This window comes from Peromyscus maniculatus, chromosome 1 (genome assembly GCF_049852395.1).
Source record: "Peromyscus maniculatus bairdii isolate BWxNUB_F1_BW_parent chromosome 1, HU_Pman_BW_mat_3.1, whole genome shotgun sequence".
In the NCBI taxonomy this organism is placed as follows: domain Eukaryota; kingdom Metazoa; phylum Chordata; class Mammalia; order Rodentia; family Cricetidae; genus Peromyscus; species Peromyscus maniculatus.
This window is the reverse complement of record NC_134852.1, coordinates 153922911-153940419: the sequence shown is the minus strand read 5'-3', so window position 1 is coordinate 153940419 and position 17509 is coordinate 153922911. Positions and strand designations below refer to the sequence as shown.

Here is a 17509-nt window from a genome sequence, read left to right as displayed (position 1 = left end):
AAGAGGGCACCAGATCTCATTATAGATGGTTGTGACCCACCATCTCAGGTTGCTGAGAATTGAACTCAGGACCTCTGGAAGAGCAACCAGTGCTCTTAACCTCTGAGCCGTCTCTCCAGCCCATCAGTTACTTTTCTAAGCTGTGATAAAACACCACAAGGAAGACAACTTATATAAGGAAGAGGTCATCTGGGTTTATGTTTCCATGGATATAAGTCCATGATGGCAGGACAGAGGTATGACGCCTGGAGCTGGAAACTGAGAAATCACATCTAGAATTGCAAACAGGAAGCAGAGAGAGTGAATTCAAAATGGTGTGAATCTTTAAACTCTCAAAGCTTGCCTTCAGTGACACAGCTCCTCCAAGACCTCCTAAGCCTCCCCCAAACAGCATCACCAGCTGGGGACCAAGTACCCAAATGCCCCAGACTGTGGGAACGTCTCCTTCCAACTACCACAACATGGAAGCCATGCTCTGACTGGTAGCATTGGGCTTCTGATCTGACCTGCTGTAGGCTTGCAGAGGAATAGGCTGACTGAAGAGCCACTGAGGAGCTGAGAGACAGCCAGCACAGGCAGGGGATAAGGCTGTGGGTCTTAGGTCTGATAGGAGCCTTGAACAGTGGACCTACACATCTATGGAGAGAAGAGTTGACCTGAGACCTTGGGTAGCAATCCGGAGAGCTAACCCCATCACCAGTTCTGCTGCATGGAGCTGCCCTGAGTTTTACAGAAGGATGAGGGCTCCGGGCCCGTCAGCAGAGAGGACTGTGAGCAGGCAGCAAGGTTGGGCAGTGTGGGGTTGTGCCTGAGTCTGCTTATGACTGTTGACCTAGAACTCAGGTTCTTGTGTGCAGTTAGGTGTGTGCTCTATCTCCTGTGGCCCGACATGAGCATTTTCCAGTGTAGCCAACAGTTCAGTCCAAACAATTCATTCCAGAAGCTTTAGAATCACCTCTGTGGTACTTCGGGAATAACAGGGCTTTGACTGGGACCGGGAACAGAGCAGGGGTCAGGATTCAATGCAGTAACAGCCCTGCTCAGGCTTTCGAGGTCTCAGCCTGTCCCAGGTTCCTTCTCCGCCGAAGCGGGTGAAGTTTCAGACCTTGGCCAGCAGGCGGCGCCCAGGTCCATAGCTCTCTCCTCTGTTCCCAGAAAGCAGCAACGTCTCAGGTAGCCTCTCTTGGTGTCGATGCCAGGTAACAGCCTGTGGACTGTCTTGAGGCATTAGAGCGTGGGATCCAGGCTGGGCAGACAGCTTCCCATCATTCACTAAGCTCCACTGTGGGTCTGTTCCCTGGGAGTTTACACAGTCCAGGCTGATAGTGATAATGGAGACTGATGAAGGCTTTCCCAGAAGTCTATAAAAGTGTCTACTGAGCTTCTGAGTGAGAATTTGCAATGTGCAGAGCCTGGCCCTGTCTCTCCAACCCAGGCCAGATGACCAGAGATTAGGGTAGGATCTGGTGAAGCCTGTAGTTGTCTCGGGAGTACTTGGCTTGATTGGGATGGAGGGCCCTCCCCTCTCTGATCTTTGAAAGCCACACAGACCACTGTGGTATCCCAGCTGGCTTCCTGATCAGATCAGACCACAGTGTTGGGGGGCCCTGTAGCTTCCCTTGCAGTGGTTGCCCCTGTACCCCAGTGAAGGGATCAGGGTTTGCTTTTTGTATTTTTAAAATATTTATTTAATTTTTTAGATTTGTGTATGTGTTTCTCTCTCTCTCTCTCTCTCTCTCTCTCCCTGTGTGTGTGTGTGTGTGTGTGTGTGTGTGTGTGTTTGTATGTGCATGTGTGTACACGTGAGTGCATATTCACATGTGCAGGTGCCTATAGAGGCCAGAGTCATTGGCTGCTGGGTTTTATGTAGGTGTGAGCTGTATGATGTGGGTGCTGGTGTGAGCTGCATAAGGTAGGTGCTGGGAATCAACCTGTAGTCCTTTGGAAGAGCGGTATGTGCTCTAAACCACTGATCCATCTCTCCAGCCCTTGTATTTTATTTTTTTGGGCCAGGGGCTCACTCTGTAGACTAGTCAAGGCAATTCTCCTGGCCCTGCCTCCTGAGTTTAGGGTTACAGGTGTGAGAAGTTTTCACTGCTTTGCCCCCCACTCCCACACACACCCCTTTGCTCTTTTGAGATAGGGTCTCACTGTGAAGCCCTGACTGGGCTGAAACTCACTCTGTAGACCAGACGGGCCTTGGACTCCCAGAGATGTGTTTACTGTCTCTGGAGTACTGAGATTAAAGATGTGCATCACCACACTTGGCTAGCTGGGTAAGGTCCCCACCCTAGGGCCTCAGTTACAACCATTCAACCCAGGGAGTGGCCAGTGAAGACCCAAGTCTCTCTGTCCCCACTGGTTCTGAAACAAATATGCCAAACTAGGGCCGCCTATCAGAGCCTGCCATGGGTTATCCCCTGGGTTCTGCCTGCCATGATCATACATGGCATCTCCAGGTGGGTCTATCCCTTGTCCAGCTGCTGGCAGATCCCTTCCATCTGTGAGTGTGGCACAGGTTAACATCTTGAAATCCCTTTTGTCTCCAGTCTTGCTGGGCCTCCCTCCTGCTTGGAAGCTCCTGAGGGCTCAGCTTCTAGGCACACTTACTCCAAAGCAGATGTTCCTATTCTGCGTGCTGGTTAAACACGCAGGGGAGAGTATTGGCTTGGGATAATCAGGCCCAGGCCCAGAGACTCCATGTCCTCTTTTGTGCCCAGGGCACCAAGGCTGAAATCCAGTTGTAGCTAAGGCTCAGCACTGGCCTGATTTGCTGTCTGCTGCCAACCAAAGCCTGGTGGAAGCTGAACATGGTGTGTGCTTATAATCAGGACTCAGGACAGTTGTGAGTTTGAGGCCAGCCTAGGCTATACAGGAGATCCTTTCTAAAAAAAAAAAAAAATCCAATTCAAAATAAAAGTCTAGGGTAAAACAAGGAGGGAGCAGAGGAAGTTGGAGCTCGGCAGAAGGACTCACTGCTAGTGTGCATGGGAGCATTCACATGGGGCTCTGTGGTCAACACTGATGACTGGCCAGGCTTAGAGAAGGCTCTTGCCCCCATCCAGCCTCAGTTTTCCCATCTGGGATGTGGCTGTGAACCCCGCTCTCTGTGAACCATATAGACACTGGGAACCTTGGGATAGAGAGGGCGAAATGCCGGATGCAGTGGATTGGTACCCAGAGGGGGAGCCACTACTGAGTCTGCACGTGTGTGCAGAGACTGGAGGAATGGGCCACTGCTGACTTGCTGGGGGAGGGGTGGTGCTGTCAGAGCTGGTAATTAGGCTGCGGATTAGGGGACCCCACGTGACTATTGGTGCAAGTGCTTTTGTTGTGGTCTGAGTCTCCCTTAGCACCACCCCCCACCCCTGGGATCAAAGGAAATGTCCAGTTTTCTTTGCAACACAGAGGGAGGGGGTCACCCGGAAGGGTCTGAGCCTTCCTCCCAGCGTTGTTAGGGGCGACCACGGGAAGAAGGTAGTAAGGCACCTTCGAGGAAGGCCTGTTTGGACAGTTCACATGCCGTTTACGAGATGAGAAGGCCAACGCGCAGAGAGGGTCATACACTTGCCCAAGGACACAGCCAGTAAGAGGGTGGGCCTCTGCCTGGTCCTTCTGCACTTGCCCCCATCCACAGAGTGAGTGGGGTGGACCAGCCTTCAGGGATGGGACCTCACCCCCCCCTCCACCTGGCTCCAGTGGTCTCTTCAGCGTCTTACTCTCATTCTCTGCTACAACCCTCTGAGAAGGCTGGGGTGCTCGCAGACCTGGGGTTCTGCCTGTAGCCACCCTCCTGTGAAGAACTTCTGACTGTAAGGCCTGAGAGCTGCTGACCCGCCACTGGTGTGCCTTGTACCTTAAAGCATGCGCATATCCACTCACATGGTCACCTAGGCCCAAGAAGGGCCAGGGGACATGTCTCCTAGCCAGCACAGCTGGCTTTGGAGCTCTGAGGCCTGGGGCTTTGTGCAGCAGTTTCAGGGGGAGGGAAACAAGGCAGAAGGTACTGGAAGCAGGTGAGAGAGCAGGTGGGTGCTAGGAAGGAGGGCAGAGGGGAGGAGGGGAGGAGGAGAGGAATGGTGGAAGAGAGACCTCACTTCCCTTGGGGCTTGCTCTCTCCCTCTTTTTTGGTTTGTGCCTCTTTTAGTCTTGGCTTTTTTTGTTTGTTTGTTTGTTTGTCTTGTTTTTGTTTTTTTGAGACAGGGTCTCACTATGTAGCCCTAGAACTCACTATATAAACCAGAACTCACAGAAACCTGCCTGCTTCTGCCTCCCAAGTGGTGGGCTTAAAGACTTGTGTCACCACACAAGGGCACCTTCAGTCTTTAGAGCAGGCGCTTTGTCCCTGCCTCTGGCCTTCCTTCCCTTTGTCCTTCTACTTACCAGCCTTGGGGAACAGGACAGACCCACAGGCTGATGGCCAGTTTGCCTAAGGCGTGAGTCATGGCCCTGGCTCCCCAAGTATCTGGGCTTTGGCTTTTAACAGTTCTCACTGGACACATTGGGCAAAACCATAATCTTGAGGGCATGCGGCCTCAGAACAGCGAGATCCCTCCTAGGTCACCTTCAGGTGGGAGGCACAGTTGTGGGCAGGACCAGCTTTCACATCCCAGGTGACGCACTCCTGCTGTAATGTGGCTACTGAACACCAGGGGGCAGCAGGAGTCCAGCCTTGGTCTTGAGGCTGCAGGAGGCCTCTGCTGTCGCTTGTCTTTGCCACTTTTGCCTCAGCCTTGAGTCGCCCAGCTGGGGAAGAACCTGCTCACCTCAGCATGGGGTCCTGGAGGAGACACTGTAAAGATGGACTGCCACCTTGGGAGCTGTCCCAGGCCCTGACGTTCCAACTTCCAGCCTGGCTAACTTCTCTCTTTAAGACACAGGCCAGAGAGGGTTAATGAAGGAAGTGAGGAAGCCCCCTCCCCTGCCCCCCCTCCCGCCCCCCTGCCCTGACCATCCAGGTCCCAGATGAGCCTTATTCTTTCAAACTCCATTTACAGCGGGATCCTGAGCAGTGAATCTACCTCTCTGGCCTTGGTTCCTTCACAGGGAGGTTACAGGATTAAGTGAGGTCTCACAAAACAATGTCTACAAGTCCTGTGGTCTGAGGACACAGCTCAGTTGTTAGAGTTCTTGCCTAGCACACACATCCCCAGCACTACGGTGTGTACCTGAAATCCCGGCACTTAGGAGGTGGAGGCAGGAGCATCAGAACTACAGGGTCATCCCTTGGCTGCATATTGAGTCTGAAGGCAGCCGGGTCCACTGGAAGACTGTGTCTCAAAATATAATAAAATAAAGTATCTTTTGGCAACTCCTTTCACCCCTGAGGTTCTGTCTGGGGATCTGAGTGTGTTTGTGGTGGTCGGTGGGCTACATCTCCCTGCAGTGGAGAAATACTTGGGGTGCAGAGAGGATCCTCACCCTCCTCTCTAGAGGGTTGCTCCCTCCCCTAGCCTCTCCAGCAGATCCTGGGCTCTTCTGACACTGGAGCTATTGGAAGCTAGGCCAAAGGTAGGTGGCATGGAGGGACCTAGGGGTCCTGGGTACACCTCGTGGGCAGGAAGTTCTGATTGTGAGTCCTGCTAGTACCAACAAGAAAGGGGATGTGGGGGAAGGGAAGCCAGGAGCACAAGATCTACAATATAATTTCCTTGGCAAAGCGGGCCCCTTGGCCTGGGAACCCGGCATTGCACATAGTCTGTGGAAAGAGGGAATGCTGGGGGCTTTGGGCTGGTCTAGTGTTTGACTTCAGCTCCTACCAGCGCTTTAGAACTCCTCATCCCCGAGAGAGGGGCATCAGGATCCTGGGGTGCCCAGTGGTTCTGAACTTCTAGAACTTGAGTGGGTCCTGGGCCCAGTCAAATCATGCAGCTGGGCGCAGGCTCCCCGCCTCCAAACCGCGGCGGCGGCTAGGCGGCCGCCGCACGTGTCTGGGGGCGGCTCCTGCCTGCGGCTGTTCCTTGTTCGTAGTCTCCCTCTGCAGGGCCTGCCCTGCCCCTCCCACCCATTCCTGGGGAGTGAGGACCCCCGGCCCGGACCCCGAGTACAAGGCAGGCCCTGTAATCGGAGCCTGGGCCGCATGTGGCCGCGTCACCGGAGAGAGGCCGGCACCTGCGGAGGACGTGTCTGGCAGCGGCCCCAAGAACAGCCCGTCCTGGGGGCGGGGCGAGCCGAGCGCGGGAACTGGTGCGGGAGGGCGTTCGCGCTGCGCCCGCCTGGGGCCCCGCCAAGTGAGCACAGGGCGCTGCTTGGGGGCGGCGGGGTTGGTCTGTAACCGCGCAAACCCCTCGGAGCCTCCAGCCCAACCAATGGGGGCAGGAGTTGGAGGCTTGGGGGGCCGTGTGGGGGACATTCCAGGGGCTCCCGCCATCGCAAACAGCCAGCTCAAACTCCATCCAGGGCTTGGTCCAAGTGTTCGTTAAGATCGAAGCCAGTGAAGCGGCTGTTGCCCCTGCTTGCTGAGAGATCTCCGGCCGCATGCCGAACCTCTCTGAGCCTTTGTCTTTGGTCTGTCCTCTCTCTTGGGTGTTGAATTAAAGAAGTAAAGGAGCCCAAAGCAGATGCAGGTCAGAGACCGGAGTAGGCACAAGATGGAGACACGTTGGGCCTCCGTGAAAGTGCATCATTATCAGGGAGGCAGCTGGAAACTGCCCCACTCCCCGATGATGAGACCCCAGAAGGACTATGGGAGGAGATTGCTGTCAATGGCCCTCCGGGGGCCCCCAGAAGCAGCAAAGTGTGTCACCCAGCCCTTCGACCTTCTCCCTCTAGTTCTGACCCTGGGTCTGCATTCTCCACCTTCCTTGATGGATGGGTGACATGTGCCATGGCTTCATGGAAAATTCTTCAAGGTCTTAATTTATCTGATAAGACAGCTCAGGGTCTTAGAATCTGAGAAGGCTTCAGGCAGGTTTGACTAAGAGCCAGTGGGGTGACAAATCACAATCCTATATTTGGTTACCCCAGGAGGGCCCCAGAACCTGGGGCTGTGGGTCAGCGGGTGTGTATGACAGGGAGAGCCATCCACGCAGGCAGGAAAGGGAGGCACGGGGCAGCCAGGAAGCCGGTGCTGCCCTAGTGGGCCACCAGGGGGCAGCATGAAGCCAAGGACAGGCTTCTTGGACCCTGCCTTCGTTCTAGTTAGGGGCTGGAAGACCCTCGGCACCCGGTTTCCTCAGGGTGCCTGAGTCCCTGTAGCTGAGCACTATGCCGGTGTTGTGAGTGCGACCCCGGGACGTTCCGGGAAACTGAGCTGGCTTAGCTGCTCCAATCTCCTCTAAGAATGAAAGTGCAGGAGGGCTGGGATCAGGATTTTTCCTGCGTTACAATTCACTAATCAAATCTTGGAGTTGGTTCGAGGAGCTGGAGGGTGTGGGTTAAGCTGGCCTTAATCACCTAGGAGCCACAGCAAGGGTTTAATCTAGCCAGCCCGTTTCCTCCTCGGAACACAGTGCCGAAGTGCCGGCTTGCCTGCTGTGTGTTCTAGCTGCAGTCAGCAGCGCCGCGGCAGAGTCAGCTCCAAACTTTTCGCGATGAAGGACACAGCATTTATTTATTCATTCACTCATTCATTTATTTTCGGTGCTGGGGATGGAACCCAGAGCCGGTGTTCATACTTCTCGAGTGCCTTAACACTGAGTCACCCCCAGCTCTTCAAATTTTATCTCCTACTCCAATCACCAGCCGAGTGGCTGTGCCTGAGCCTTGCCACGACCCTCTTTTCTCTATTTGGTCCGCCGAGTGAGTACACACACACACACACACACACACACACACACACACAGAAAAAAAAAACCTCAAAAAACCAGCTCCCATGGTTGTCATATAAACGGGTGCACATAGAAATTTTGCCAAAGATCTGTGGCAGAAACTGGTCTCTGGATTTAGATGTGTGGCCTTTCCAGGTGCTCCGGAGAAGCTAGAGGTGAAGTACACACACTGCCCAAGGGTATGGGTGAAGACTACAGGAGTGAAACATCACTCTACTCACCATGTCCCAGAGCTTATACCTCCTTCATCCCACGAGAGAAGCCCAGGAAAATTGTCCCTGATGAGCCCGACACCAGAGCAGCACCCCACTAGCACCCCACCCCCCACCTCTCTGCAGCAACACAGTAAAAAAAATGTTCCTTTTTCCTTTGAATGTATTTTTAATGACAAAAATAGGCGATTCTTGTAGCCAGATAGATGTTTACTTACCTGTAGACCCCTTGGGCTGGAGGACTAGGTGAGGACTCAAGCCTGCTTGCTCCTGGAACCAGTGTGCTTAAGTCTGGGGATGTTACCCTTGACGTGATTTCGCCTGACTCAGACTTGCAGAGGGGTCATTTTCTCCTGTGTTGAGGTGGGACAAATAAACTGATGAAACAGTAATATCAAAATAGAAAGCAGCCGGGCAGCGGTGCCGCATACCTTTAGCCGGAGCCCTCGGGAGGCCGGTGGATCTCTGTGCAAAGCGAAGAGAAACTGTCTCACAAAACTTTTAAAAAAAAAAGTAGGAAACAAACAAGAGGGTAACCTCGGGCAGGGGTGTCCTAGCCAGGCTGATGTCCAGTGAGGCAGGCTGCACAGCTCATCTGGGTCTCTGTACTGTTTCTCCCAACAACTAGGGCATGGTAGCTCCGCACCACAGGGAGTGTGTCCAGTCTCACGGCAGCTTTTGGACTGGGCTGTGAGCAGGGTGGGCCTTCTCCGTCCTTGCCACCCTTGCCAGCTGCGGACTGGGCATTCGGACTGTCGGGGAGACCCTAGGGGCCAGGTGGTCACTAACAAGCGTGGTCCTGTGCCCAGGGGTCTCTGGGGAGGCCCCTGCGGCCTAGACCCAGGGACAGAACAAAGCCCTGACGCCTTCTGACCCTGGACTAGTTGGTTTTAGCCTTTAGTAAGGGGTTCATGGGGCCTCTCAGAAGCCTTCATTAATTTTACTTTACTCAAGAAAAATACCGTGACACACCAATGTCCTGAGAGATTTGTAATGTGGTGTACTTGAGAAAAATAAATCCTCACAGGTCATGGGTGCTGGTTTCTCCACCAGAGCAGCTCCCAAACCCTGTCTCTTACCTGTTTCAGGACGACCTATTCAGTCTGGCACCTGGCTACAGGGTTTGAAGACCTGTTATCAACCGCGTGCCTTCCTGGTTGTTCCGAACTACCTAACTACTGCAAATAGAATTCTGTCTCCGAATTCTCAGAGGCATCTCTGCTGGGAGCTGAGAGCTTGGGGGCTCTGCAGGGCCTTTCAAGTATGTCCGGAAGTCCTGGTTCCCCATGGCGGGGGAGGGGGCCTGCTCCTGGCACATGCCGGAGTCACCTTCTGGACTCTCTGCCCTAAATAATGGACTCCTTTTGGCGGCGGAGGTTGGGGCGGGGGCGTCGGCCAGCCACAGTCGTGGTGTGTTTGTGTGCGTATCCAGGGCCCTACCAACCTACCAGGCACTGTGTGGAGGAGGGGGTGGGTCCTTCCCTCTTTCCTGCACAACTGCTTCCAGCCAACCAAGGCAGGCAGAACTGGGGGCTGGATATGGCCTGACAACAAACCTGAGGTCCTGGGCATCTATCAGTATCGTGATGTAGGTACAGGCCAGAATGGGCCAGCTTGTGTCTCATCTGGGTAGGTGGGCCAACGGATCAGGCTACAGACCGTGGTTCAGGCCCTCAAGATCTCCACAATATTGTCCCTCTGGAAGAGAATGGGACTGACCCCTGTCCCTATCTCCTTGATAGAGGCTCTTAGGGCCAGCAGGTGTGCAGACGCCTCGAAGGCAGGGACACAGGCCTGCGTGCAGAGAGTGGCTCCAGCCATGGTCCTGCTAGGGCCAGGACCCAGCTAGTAGTGGTGGGTTAAAGCCCTATCAGCTGGCGCAGCCCTAGTGAGAACAAGGCCGTGGAGATCGAAGGACCTGCACCGACGCCGGAATCGCCGAGGGGCTGTGCCCAGCTCCAGGGTCCGAGGGGGCGCGCGCGCGTCGCGGCTGCGCAAGCCCCCGCCTGCAGACAAAGGAGCCCGCGGGGGGCGGGAGGGGGGGGAAATGGGGCGAGGGGGAGGGGCGTCGCGGTGTCACGTTACCGCCCGCAGAGCTCTTTAACTCGAGCCCCGCCCCCTGTCCCGCGCAGCCCGCTCGCTGCGCGGCCGCCAATCAGCGCACGCCCGTCGCCGGCCCCGCCCGGCCCCGGGGGTGTGTGCGCGCAGCCAATGAGCGACTCTAGGGGGCCGGGCCTCTGTGGGCGGGGCGGGGTGCGTCGGCCAATCGCCGCGGTGTTGTTGAAACTGAAAATACTACATTATGCTAATCGCGAGGAGGCCCGCGCGCGCGGGGGTGGGGCCAGCGCGTATAAAGGGGCGCAGCGGGCTGGGCGTTTCACAGGCCGAGTGCGCTGTGCTCGAGGGGTGCCGAATAGGCCCGACTGAGAGCAAACGAACAGGCAGTCAAGCTCCGAGGGGGCGCGGTCCAAGCTGGACAGGACAAGCGATCGAGACCTAGGAGCCTTCCGCCACCAACCAGCCAGGTAGCCGCCGCGTCCCTAGGCAGAGGCGGACGCGGGCTGTGCAAGGGGTCTCACCCAAGCCCAGCCTCCGCCCTCCTCCTCTCCCCTCTTCCTTCTCCTCCCGCTCCCTTCTTTCTCGCCGCCCGCGTTTGCACAGCCTTCGACCATGGGCATGTCCGACGTGTACCTCCGCAGCAGAACAGCGATGGAACGCTTGGCTTCCAGCGACAGCTTCCCAGCGATAGCGCGCAGCAGCGCCTGCCGCAGCCTCTTCGGGCCTGTGGACCACGAGGAGCTGGGCCGCGAGCTGAGGATGCGCCTGGCGGAGCTGAATGCCGAGGACCAGAACCGCTGGGACTTCAACTTCCAGCAGGATGTGCCTCTTCGAGGCCCTGGTCGTCTGCAGTGGATGGAGGTGGACAGCGAGTCTGTGCCCGCCTTCTACCGCGAGACCGTGCAGGTGGGGCGCTGTCGCCTGGTGTTGGGGCCCCGGCCTCCCCCGGTGGCCGTGGCTGTCATCCCGCGTTCTGGGCCGCCGGCTGGCGAGGCCCCCGACGGCCTAGAGGAGGAGCCTGAGCAGCCGCCCAGCGCCCCAGCCTCGGCCGTGGTCGCGGAGCCCACCCCACCCGCGACCCCGGCCCCGGCCGCAGATCCAGCCTCAGACCAGATTCCGGACGTGACCCCGGACGCGACCTCGGACCCGACTCCGGACCCGATCCCGGACGCGAACCCGGAGGTGGCGCCCCAGGACGGCGAGGAACAGGTCCCTGAGCAGGTCTCTGAGCAGGTCCCTGAGCAGGGAGAGGAGCCGGGTGCTGAGCAGGTCCCTGAGCAGGGCGAGGAACCGGGTGCTGAGTCGGGCTCTGAGCAGGGCGAGGAGCAGGTCGTGGAGCCAATCGAGGAGAAGGACGGGGAGCCGGTCGAGGAGCAGGGCGCGGAGCCGGTCGAGGAGCAGGACGAGGAGGAGCCGGTCGATGAGCAGGGCGCGGAGCCGGTCGAGGAGCAGGACGCGAACCAGGAGCCGCGCGGCCGGGAGCTGAAGGAGCAGCCTCTCTCGGGGATTCCAGGACGTCCCGCGGCAGGGACTGCTGCGGCCACTGCGAACGGTGCGATCCAGAAGCTGTCGGGGCCTCTCATCTCCGGTGAGCCCCGCACGGCCCCGCCCCGGCCCGGCCTCGCTTTGTCCGGCCGGCCGGGCTCTCCCTCGCCCTCGGGGGCCTCGCCCGGTCCCCGCCTCCTCCCGTGGCATTAAAGGGCCCGCGGCGCTTAGGGCGCGGTTGCGCCCGCACCCCTCTCCTACTGGTGGGGGTGCATCACGAAGGCTCCCGAGTGTGCAATGGGAGGGTGAGCCTGGCCGCGACCCACTTGGATCGCGGTCTTTGGCTGGGGCCGCGGGAGCCCTTAGGGCGCCGTGTGTGCGGCGAGGAGGGGGTTAAGTGCGGCGGCAGCCCCGGGGGGCTTGGCCGCGGGACAAGGGGAAATGCTTACACAGCACATTGCGCGGCGACGTAAACAAAGCTGACCCGCCGCGGACCTCGGCGCGGGCGGGGATGGCGCCCCCACCCCAGCCCCGCGCCCTGCTCACTCCGCGGGCCCCCTCGCGGGTCTCCGGGCCGGCCCCGCCCTGACCGGCGTGCGCTGTCGCCCGCAGACTTCTTCGCCAAGCGCAAGAGAACTGCGCAGGAGAACAAGGCGTCGAACGACGTCCCTGCGGGGTGTCCCTCTCCTAACGTGGCTCCTGGGGTGGGCGCGGTGGAGCAGACCCCGCGCAAGCGTCTGCGATGAGTTAGGTGAGTCTGGTGTCCCCCGGGGGTCGCGGAGGGGCCGCCCCCGGGGGGTTCCCGCCATGCTTGCTCACCTGAGTCCTTTTCCTCGCAGTTTAGAGCCTAACGGCCAGAGAGAACTTGCTGGGCATCTGGGCAGCGGACGGTGGAAGAACTCTGGGCTTCGCTGGGACCTTTCGTTCATGTAGCAGGAACCGGAGATGGCTGCGCAAAGCAGCCCACGGTTTTGTGGAAATCTGAAAACTGTGCAATGTATTGAGAACACTCTGTACCATGTGCAAGGAGTACGCTGGTCCCAAGGTGTAAAGCTTTAAATCATTTATGTAAAATGTCTAATCTCTACTCGCTCTCAGTGCAAAAAAAAAGAGAAACTAGAAAATGTAGAACGAAGGAAAAAGACGAGAAAAAGGAAAAAATGTATATTTGTACAAAAAGTTAAAAAAATTATGATAACTTAATATTTGTATTTATCCATGCGTGGATCTCTCTGCCACGCAACTGCTGGGTTATTGATTATTACCAAAGGCACTAGAAATCACCAGCTTCAGATTACCCCACAAATGTAAATCTACTTTTATATTAGACTCTAGGGAAATGGTTGATGTTTAAAAGCCCCCACACGTTCATCTCCAGTTAGCTTACAGTCTCCCCCCTGCTTTATTAGATTGTTCTTAAACTTGGTGACCAGACTGTCGAAATGGTTCCTGTGATGCCCATACCAACTGCCCAGGGCTCCTTGTCTGCCAGGTTCTAAATAAAGAGGCCCAACAAAAATTATTCTTCGTCTGTTTGTCTTTTTACACCTTTGTAGTCCCAGAGCTGGGGCGAAGAGGGGAGTCAACCAAGCATACTCACCCCTTGACAGGGTGTGGGCTGCTTACAAGGGGGTGGGGGGCGCTTTCAGCAGGCATACTGACCTGCTACTCAGAGGTTTGGGAAACAAGTGTCTGTCCACAACAGACTCTCAGCTTTTCTCCTAACTCCAGCCAGGCCCTGATGGGGACTTGCAGGACTTAGTACAACACACACAGTTCACATGTAGGAGTTCTCCATGTGATGGAGCCCTGAAAGCTCCATGGTTCCATAAGGCTGAGCATCTCCAAGAGTGGGCAGTGTGATGGCTTGGTAGGGAGGGGGGAGGGGGTGAGGAACAAATACTAGAGGTGGGGTGCCTGTGAGCAGGTGGGGTGGGGTGGGGTGGGGATGGGCCCTGACCCAGCTTCTGTGGAAGAATTCAGAGCTATGCCTCCTACATCCCATGCCCTGTTTCCCAACAGCCCACTGGTCCCAAAGAGCCCCCTTTTAGTAAAAAAAAAAAAGGGAAGGGTCCTTTACACCTGGCCTATAAACCTATGAAAGTGATGGATTTCAAAAGCAAAGGTGACATTAAACAGATTAGCCCATGAAATCCTTGCCAAGTTCGTTGGGCCGAGAGAGAACTCGTGGACAGTATCAGACTGTAAAGACATGACCAAGATTTTAGAGATGTTCGGGGTGTATCATAACAGAACCTCTCCTGAATACCTCAGAGGTCCAGCTGTGGTCAGATTCTGAGAAATGTGCCCACCCCAATGAGAGGGCAGATCTCAGTGAGAGGGTAGGCCTTGCTGACTGCAGCAGCCCCTCAGCTTGTTGGTGACTCAGGAATTAGATCCCAGCAAGGAAAGCTGCTTGCAGGCTCCTAGGTGCTCCTATGGGTGGAGGGGGAAACTCCCAGCATTTACCTGTGTGCCAGAGCAGCCCTTTTCTCCATGACTTGAGGGTGGCCATGGTACATGGGGTGCTGGGCAGCAGAGGTGTGGGTTAGGTCCTCACCATTAGGAGAACACTGGTCCAGAAGCCTGGCAGGTAGCCATGGGGCCTCAAGGACCTGCATGACTATGTGGTGTGCACACAGTGCAGAGAGGCCTCCATGTGCAGATTGGCCAGGCCTCAGTTCCCTGCTATAATTCTCACAAACACTAACCCTAGGGCCCACCTGCAACCCCACATTCTATGACTCCTGGTGGGGGGCTTCCTCAAAAGCATCCAGGGCTGTGTGAGAACACAGAGGCCAATGCCACCATCATTTCTTGGGTGCAGTAGGAGCCAGGCCTAGGAAGCAACATCGTACATGTGACTCGGAGCCCATGTGGTCCCAGCCAGGCCTTCTTGACCTTGGGAGTGAGTTTCTCTATTTGAGCTGGGAAATGTCTGATGTCCTATGGCTGCTGCCCTGGGCCTGCAGGATGTCACTGGTACCATCCTGTCCTGTGCCCAGATGGAAGGGCACTTGCTAGGTCTGTTGTACTAACCACCCAAGTGGTAATGACACATGATGGTAGGGGGAGTCACCCTGGGAAGGGTGGGTGAGTATCTAAATAGGGGTGATCCAGGACCCCTCAGCAGAATAGACTGGACCATGGGGGAGGAAAGGGAAGAAGGGTGTGCTGGAGCAGAGGAGGAGGAGAAAGAGACCCTGGGGCTGTCGGGCTCTCAGGGGCTGCCTGGGGCCTTGGTAGGACTTGGGCTACCACCATATGGGTTGTTATTGAGGGTGAGTGTGAGCTTTGGGGTGTGACTGGTGGGCCTCCTTCTGCCCTGGTCTCTTGAGCCTGATCGACAGGATGCAGTTTGGATTTGGGGCAAGGCAGTGAGGAATGGACACAAAGGGATCCACTACTAGCAGAGGGCAGGAGAGCCAGCAAGAAGGCAGGTACGGCAGGAGGGTGCTGTGCTATAAAGGCTGGGTGGCTCATATTCCAAAGGAATGAGAGATGTCAGAGAACTCGGGAAGAAGAAAGTTGGCACTTCCAGGCTCCCTAAGACCCTCTGTGTGGGAGGCAAAGATAGACCCAGTGAACCACAGTACACTGAGACCAGTGTTGGAGACTGCTGAGCAACACCCAATCTTTACTTAAAACAGGGCACAGTAGGGTTTCTAGCTGCCAGCATATGCTGACTGCACAAGATCAGTGGGATCGGCAGAGGAAACTTGCCGTGTCTGGGCCCTGAGGCCCTGGGGTATTCCCGGAATAGGGAGTTAGAGTAGCTGGGGGCAGGGTTAGGGACTGCTATGAGTTGTATTTAGCTGGAAGGCCTGAGGTTGCCAGGTTTGATGTGAAGTGTGGGGTGGGAGCAGATCGCCAGAATGAGGGAAGGGAAAGGGCCAAGCTCCCTGCTTTGAGATATAAGTTGCAATCCAGGCCATCACCACCCTGATTTCCCTTTTTGGATAGGCCATGAGAGCCTTGGAGCATGTTCATTATCTCAACAGCCCTGGGGTGAGATATGAGCACCTATGTCACAGCTGCATGTATGGAGTGAAGTTTTGAGAGGCAAGCTAGCTTGCCCAGTACCAATGCTGGTTCAGCATAGGAGAGAACTGGCCAGTGCATAGCCTGACTAGTCCCCAGGGCCAACAGCACTGATTTGGTCTCCTGCTTTTTGTGTTTGTTTTGACACATTGTTTTTTAATGAAAGTTCACGGTTTACATGGGGGCTCACTTTTGGTGGGTTGTCCTATCTGTGGGTTTAGACAAATGTGTGATGTCCTGCGTTCACTATCGAAGTATCAAGGAGTGGAGTCCATCTGCCCTCCTCCTCCACCCCCAGCAATCCTGATCTTTTCAGCTGCCATAGTTCTGCCTTTTCTGAATGACTGTGTGCAGCCTTTTTAGACTAGGCAAAAGGGATTCCGTGGCCTTCCCATGGCTTCTCTTTCTTTTTATCACACAATATAGTAGCTGTAGGGTGCTCTACACTAGTTTATCCCACCATCCACTGAAGGGCATCATGGCTGCTTTCGGTTTGGGCAAGTTTGACTCAAGTCCCTGAAAACATCTGTGTCAATCCAAGTTTTCAGTTCACTCGGGCAAACACCAAGGAGTTCAGTTGGTGCGTCCTGTGGGAGGAGCCTGTTTGGTTTTGAGAGAAGCCACCAAACCTCCCCGAGGGGCTACAGTGTTCTGATCCCAGCAGCAGTGAGAGAGTTCCTGTCGAGGACTGGTTTCCAAGGCTTCTCCTCTGTGCCACATCTACCACCAACCAATTCAGGTGAATCAGAACAGAAACCAGGCTTCGAAAACGACTCAGCAAGTGAAGGCACCTGACGCCACAGCTGATGGCCTGTTTGATTCCTGGGATCCACATGGTGGAAAGCAAAAACCAACTCCTACAAGTTGTACTGTGTGTACTGAGCGCGCGCGCGCGCGCGCGCGCGCGCGCGCGCGCGCGCACACACACACACACACACACACAAACAAACAAACAAATAATGTGTTACAATTAAGAAAATAAAGAAAATCTGAAATGGGAATGTGATTTAGCTGTTAGAAAGCATGCTTATCATTTACGAAGCCCTGGGTTTGATCCTCCAGCACTGCATAAACTGGGTGCAGTTGTACACAGCTGTAATCCCAGTACTCAGGAGGTGCCAGCAGGAGGGTCAGAAGTTCAAGGTCATCCTCAGTTATATAGTGAGTTTAAGGACAGAGGGTAGCCTGAGCTACATGAAATCTGTCTCAATAAACTAATAAATATAAAAAACAAAGAAGCGCTCTGGGCGGTGGTGGCGCATGCCTTTAATCCCAGCACTGGGGAGGCAGAGGCAGACAGATCTCTGTGAGTTCGAGGCCAGCCTGGGCTACCAAGTGAGTTCCAGGAAAGGCGCAAAGCTACACAAGAGAAACCCTGTCTCGAAAAACCAAAAAAAAAAAAAAAAAAAAAAGAAAGAAAGAAAGAAAGAAAGAAAGTTGAGGATATGGTCCACACCTGTCGCCCTACACTTGGGAGGCTGAGGTAGGAGGATTGTCATGACTTTAAGGCCATCCTAGGCCAAACATGATGCCCCAAAACCAAACCAAACCAAAGCCCTATATTTAATCTTTAGTACCAAAAGAAAACAAATCAAACCTAGAATCAGTTGTATGTGGCTCATGTCTAGTGGCTCGAGAGTTCCAGGTGAGTCTGAGTTGCAAGTGGGGACCCTATCTCAAAAAGGGGGGGGGATGACAGAAACCCTTTTAGCTGTGCACAGCCACGACAGAGCACAATTAAAAATTGACACTGATGGTCTCCACTTTGTCTCAGTTCATCATCTTCTTTGACCTGGCCCAGGATGAAGAACCAGAGCTGTGGCCCATCCTCTAACTGGCTGTGAGGTCCCTTGCATTATTGCCAAGGTATCTGCCGCCCTTCCTTACAGGCGAGTCTGCCTCTCCTGTGTTCTATGAGACCTGCACAGGTGACTATTGCTGCCT

At 55.4% G+C, this 17509-nt stretch overlaps 1 protein-coding gene across 7 annotated transcripts; it reads left to right on the top strand.

Annotated features, from left to right (window-relative positions):
• Positions 1 to 10128: 10128 nt before the first annotated feature.
• Positions 10129 to 13046, top strand: Cdkn1c (cyclin dependent kinase inhibitor 1C). Of its 7 annotated transcripts, none has more exons than XM_006977301.4 (4): positions 10129 to 10506; positions 10643 to 11627; positions 12137 to 12275; positions 12369 to 13046. In XM_006977301.4, exons 2-3 carry the CDS (start codon positions 10652 to 10654, stop codon positions 12268 to 12270), a joined length of 1110 nt encoding a protein of 369 aa, XP_006977363.2. In that variant the 5' UTR covers positions 10129 to 10506; positions 10643 to 10651; the 3' UTR covers positions 12271 to 12275; positions 12369 to 13046. The 7 variants fall into 7 exon arrangements, with proteins under 7 accessions (XP_006977363.2, XP_006977362.2, XP_006977366.2 ...); XM_006977300.4 differs by having other exon boundaries at positions 10253 to 10506; positions 12364 to 13046; XM_006977304.4 differs by having other exon boundaries at positions 10260 to 10506; positions 10684 to 11627; positions 12364 to 13046.
• Positions 13047 to 17509: the final 4463 nt, after the last annotated feature.

What these genes read in the sequence shown, in the direction of transcription:
- Cdkn1c (XM_006977301.4), top strand. Translation starts at nt 10,652, where the DNA reads ATGGGCATGTCCGACGTGTACCTCCGCAGCAGAACAGCGATGGAACGC. An exon ending in GTCGGGGCCTCTCATCTCCG is followed by an intron (nt 11,628 to 12,136) that starts GTGAGCCCCGCA and finishes TGTCGCCCGCAG; the next exon opens with ACTTCTTCGCCAAGCGCAAG.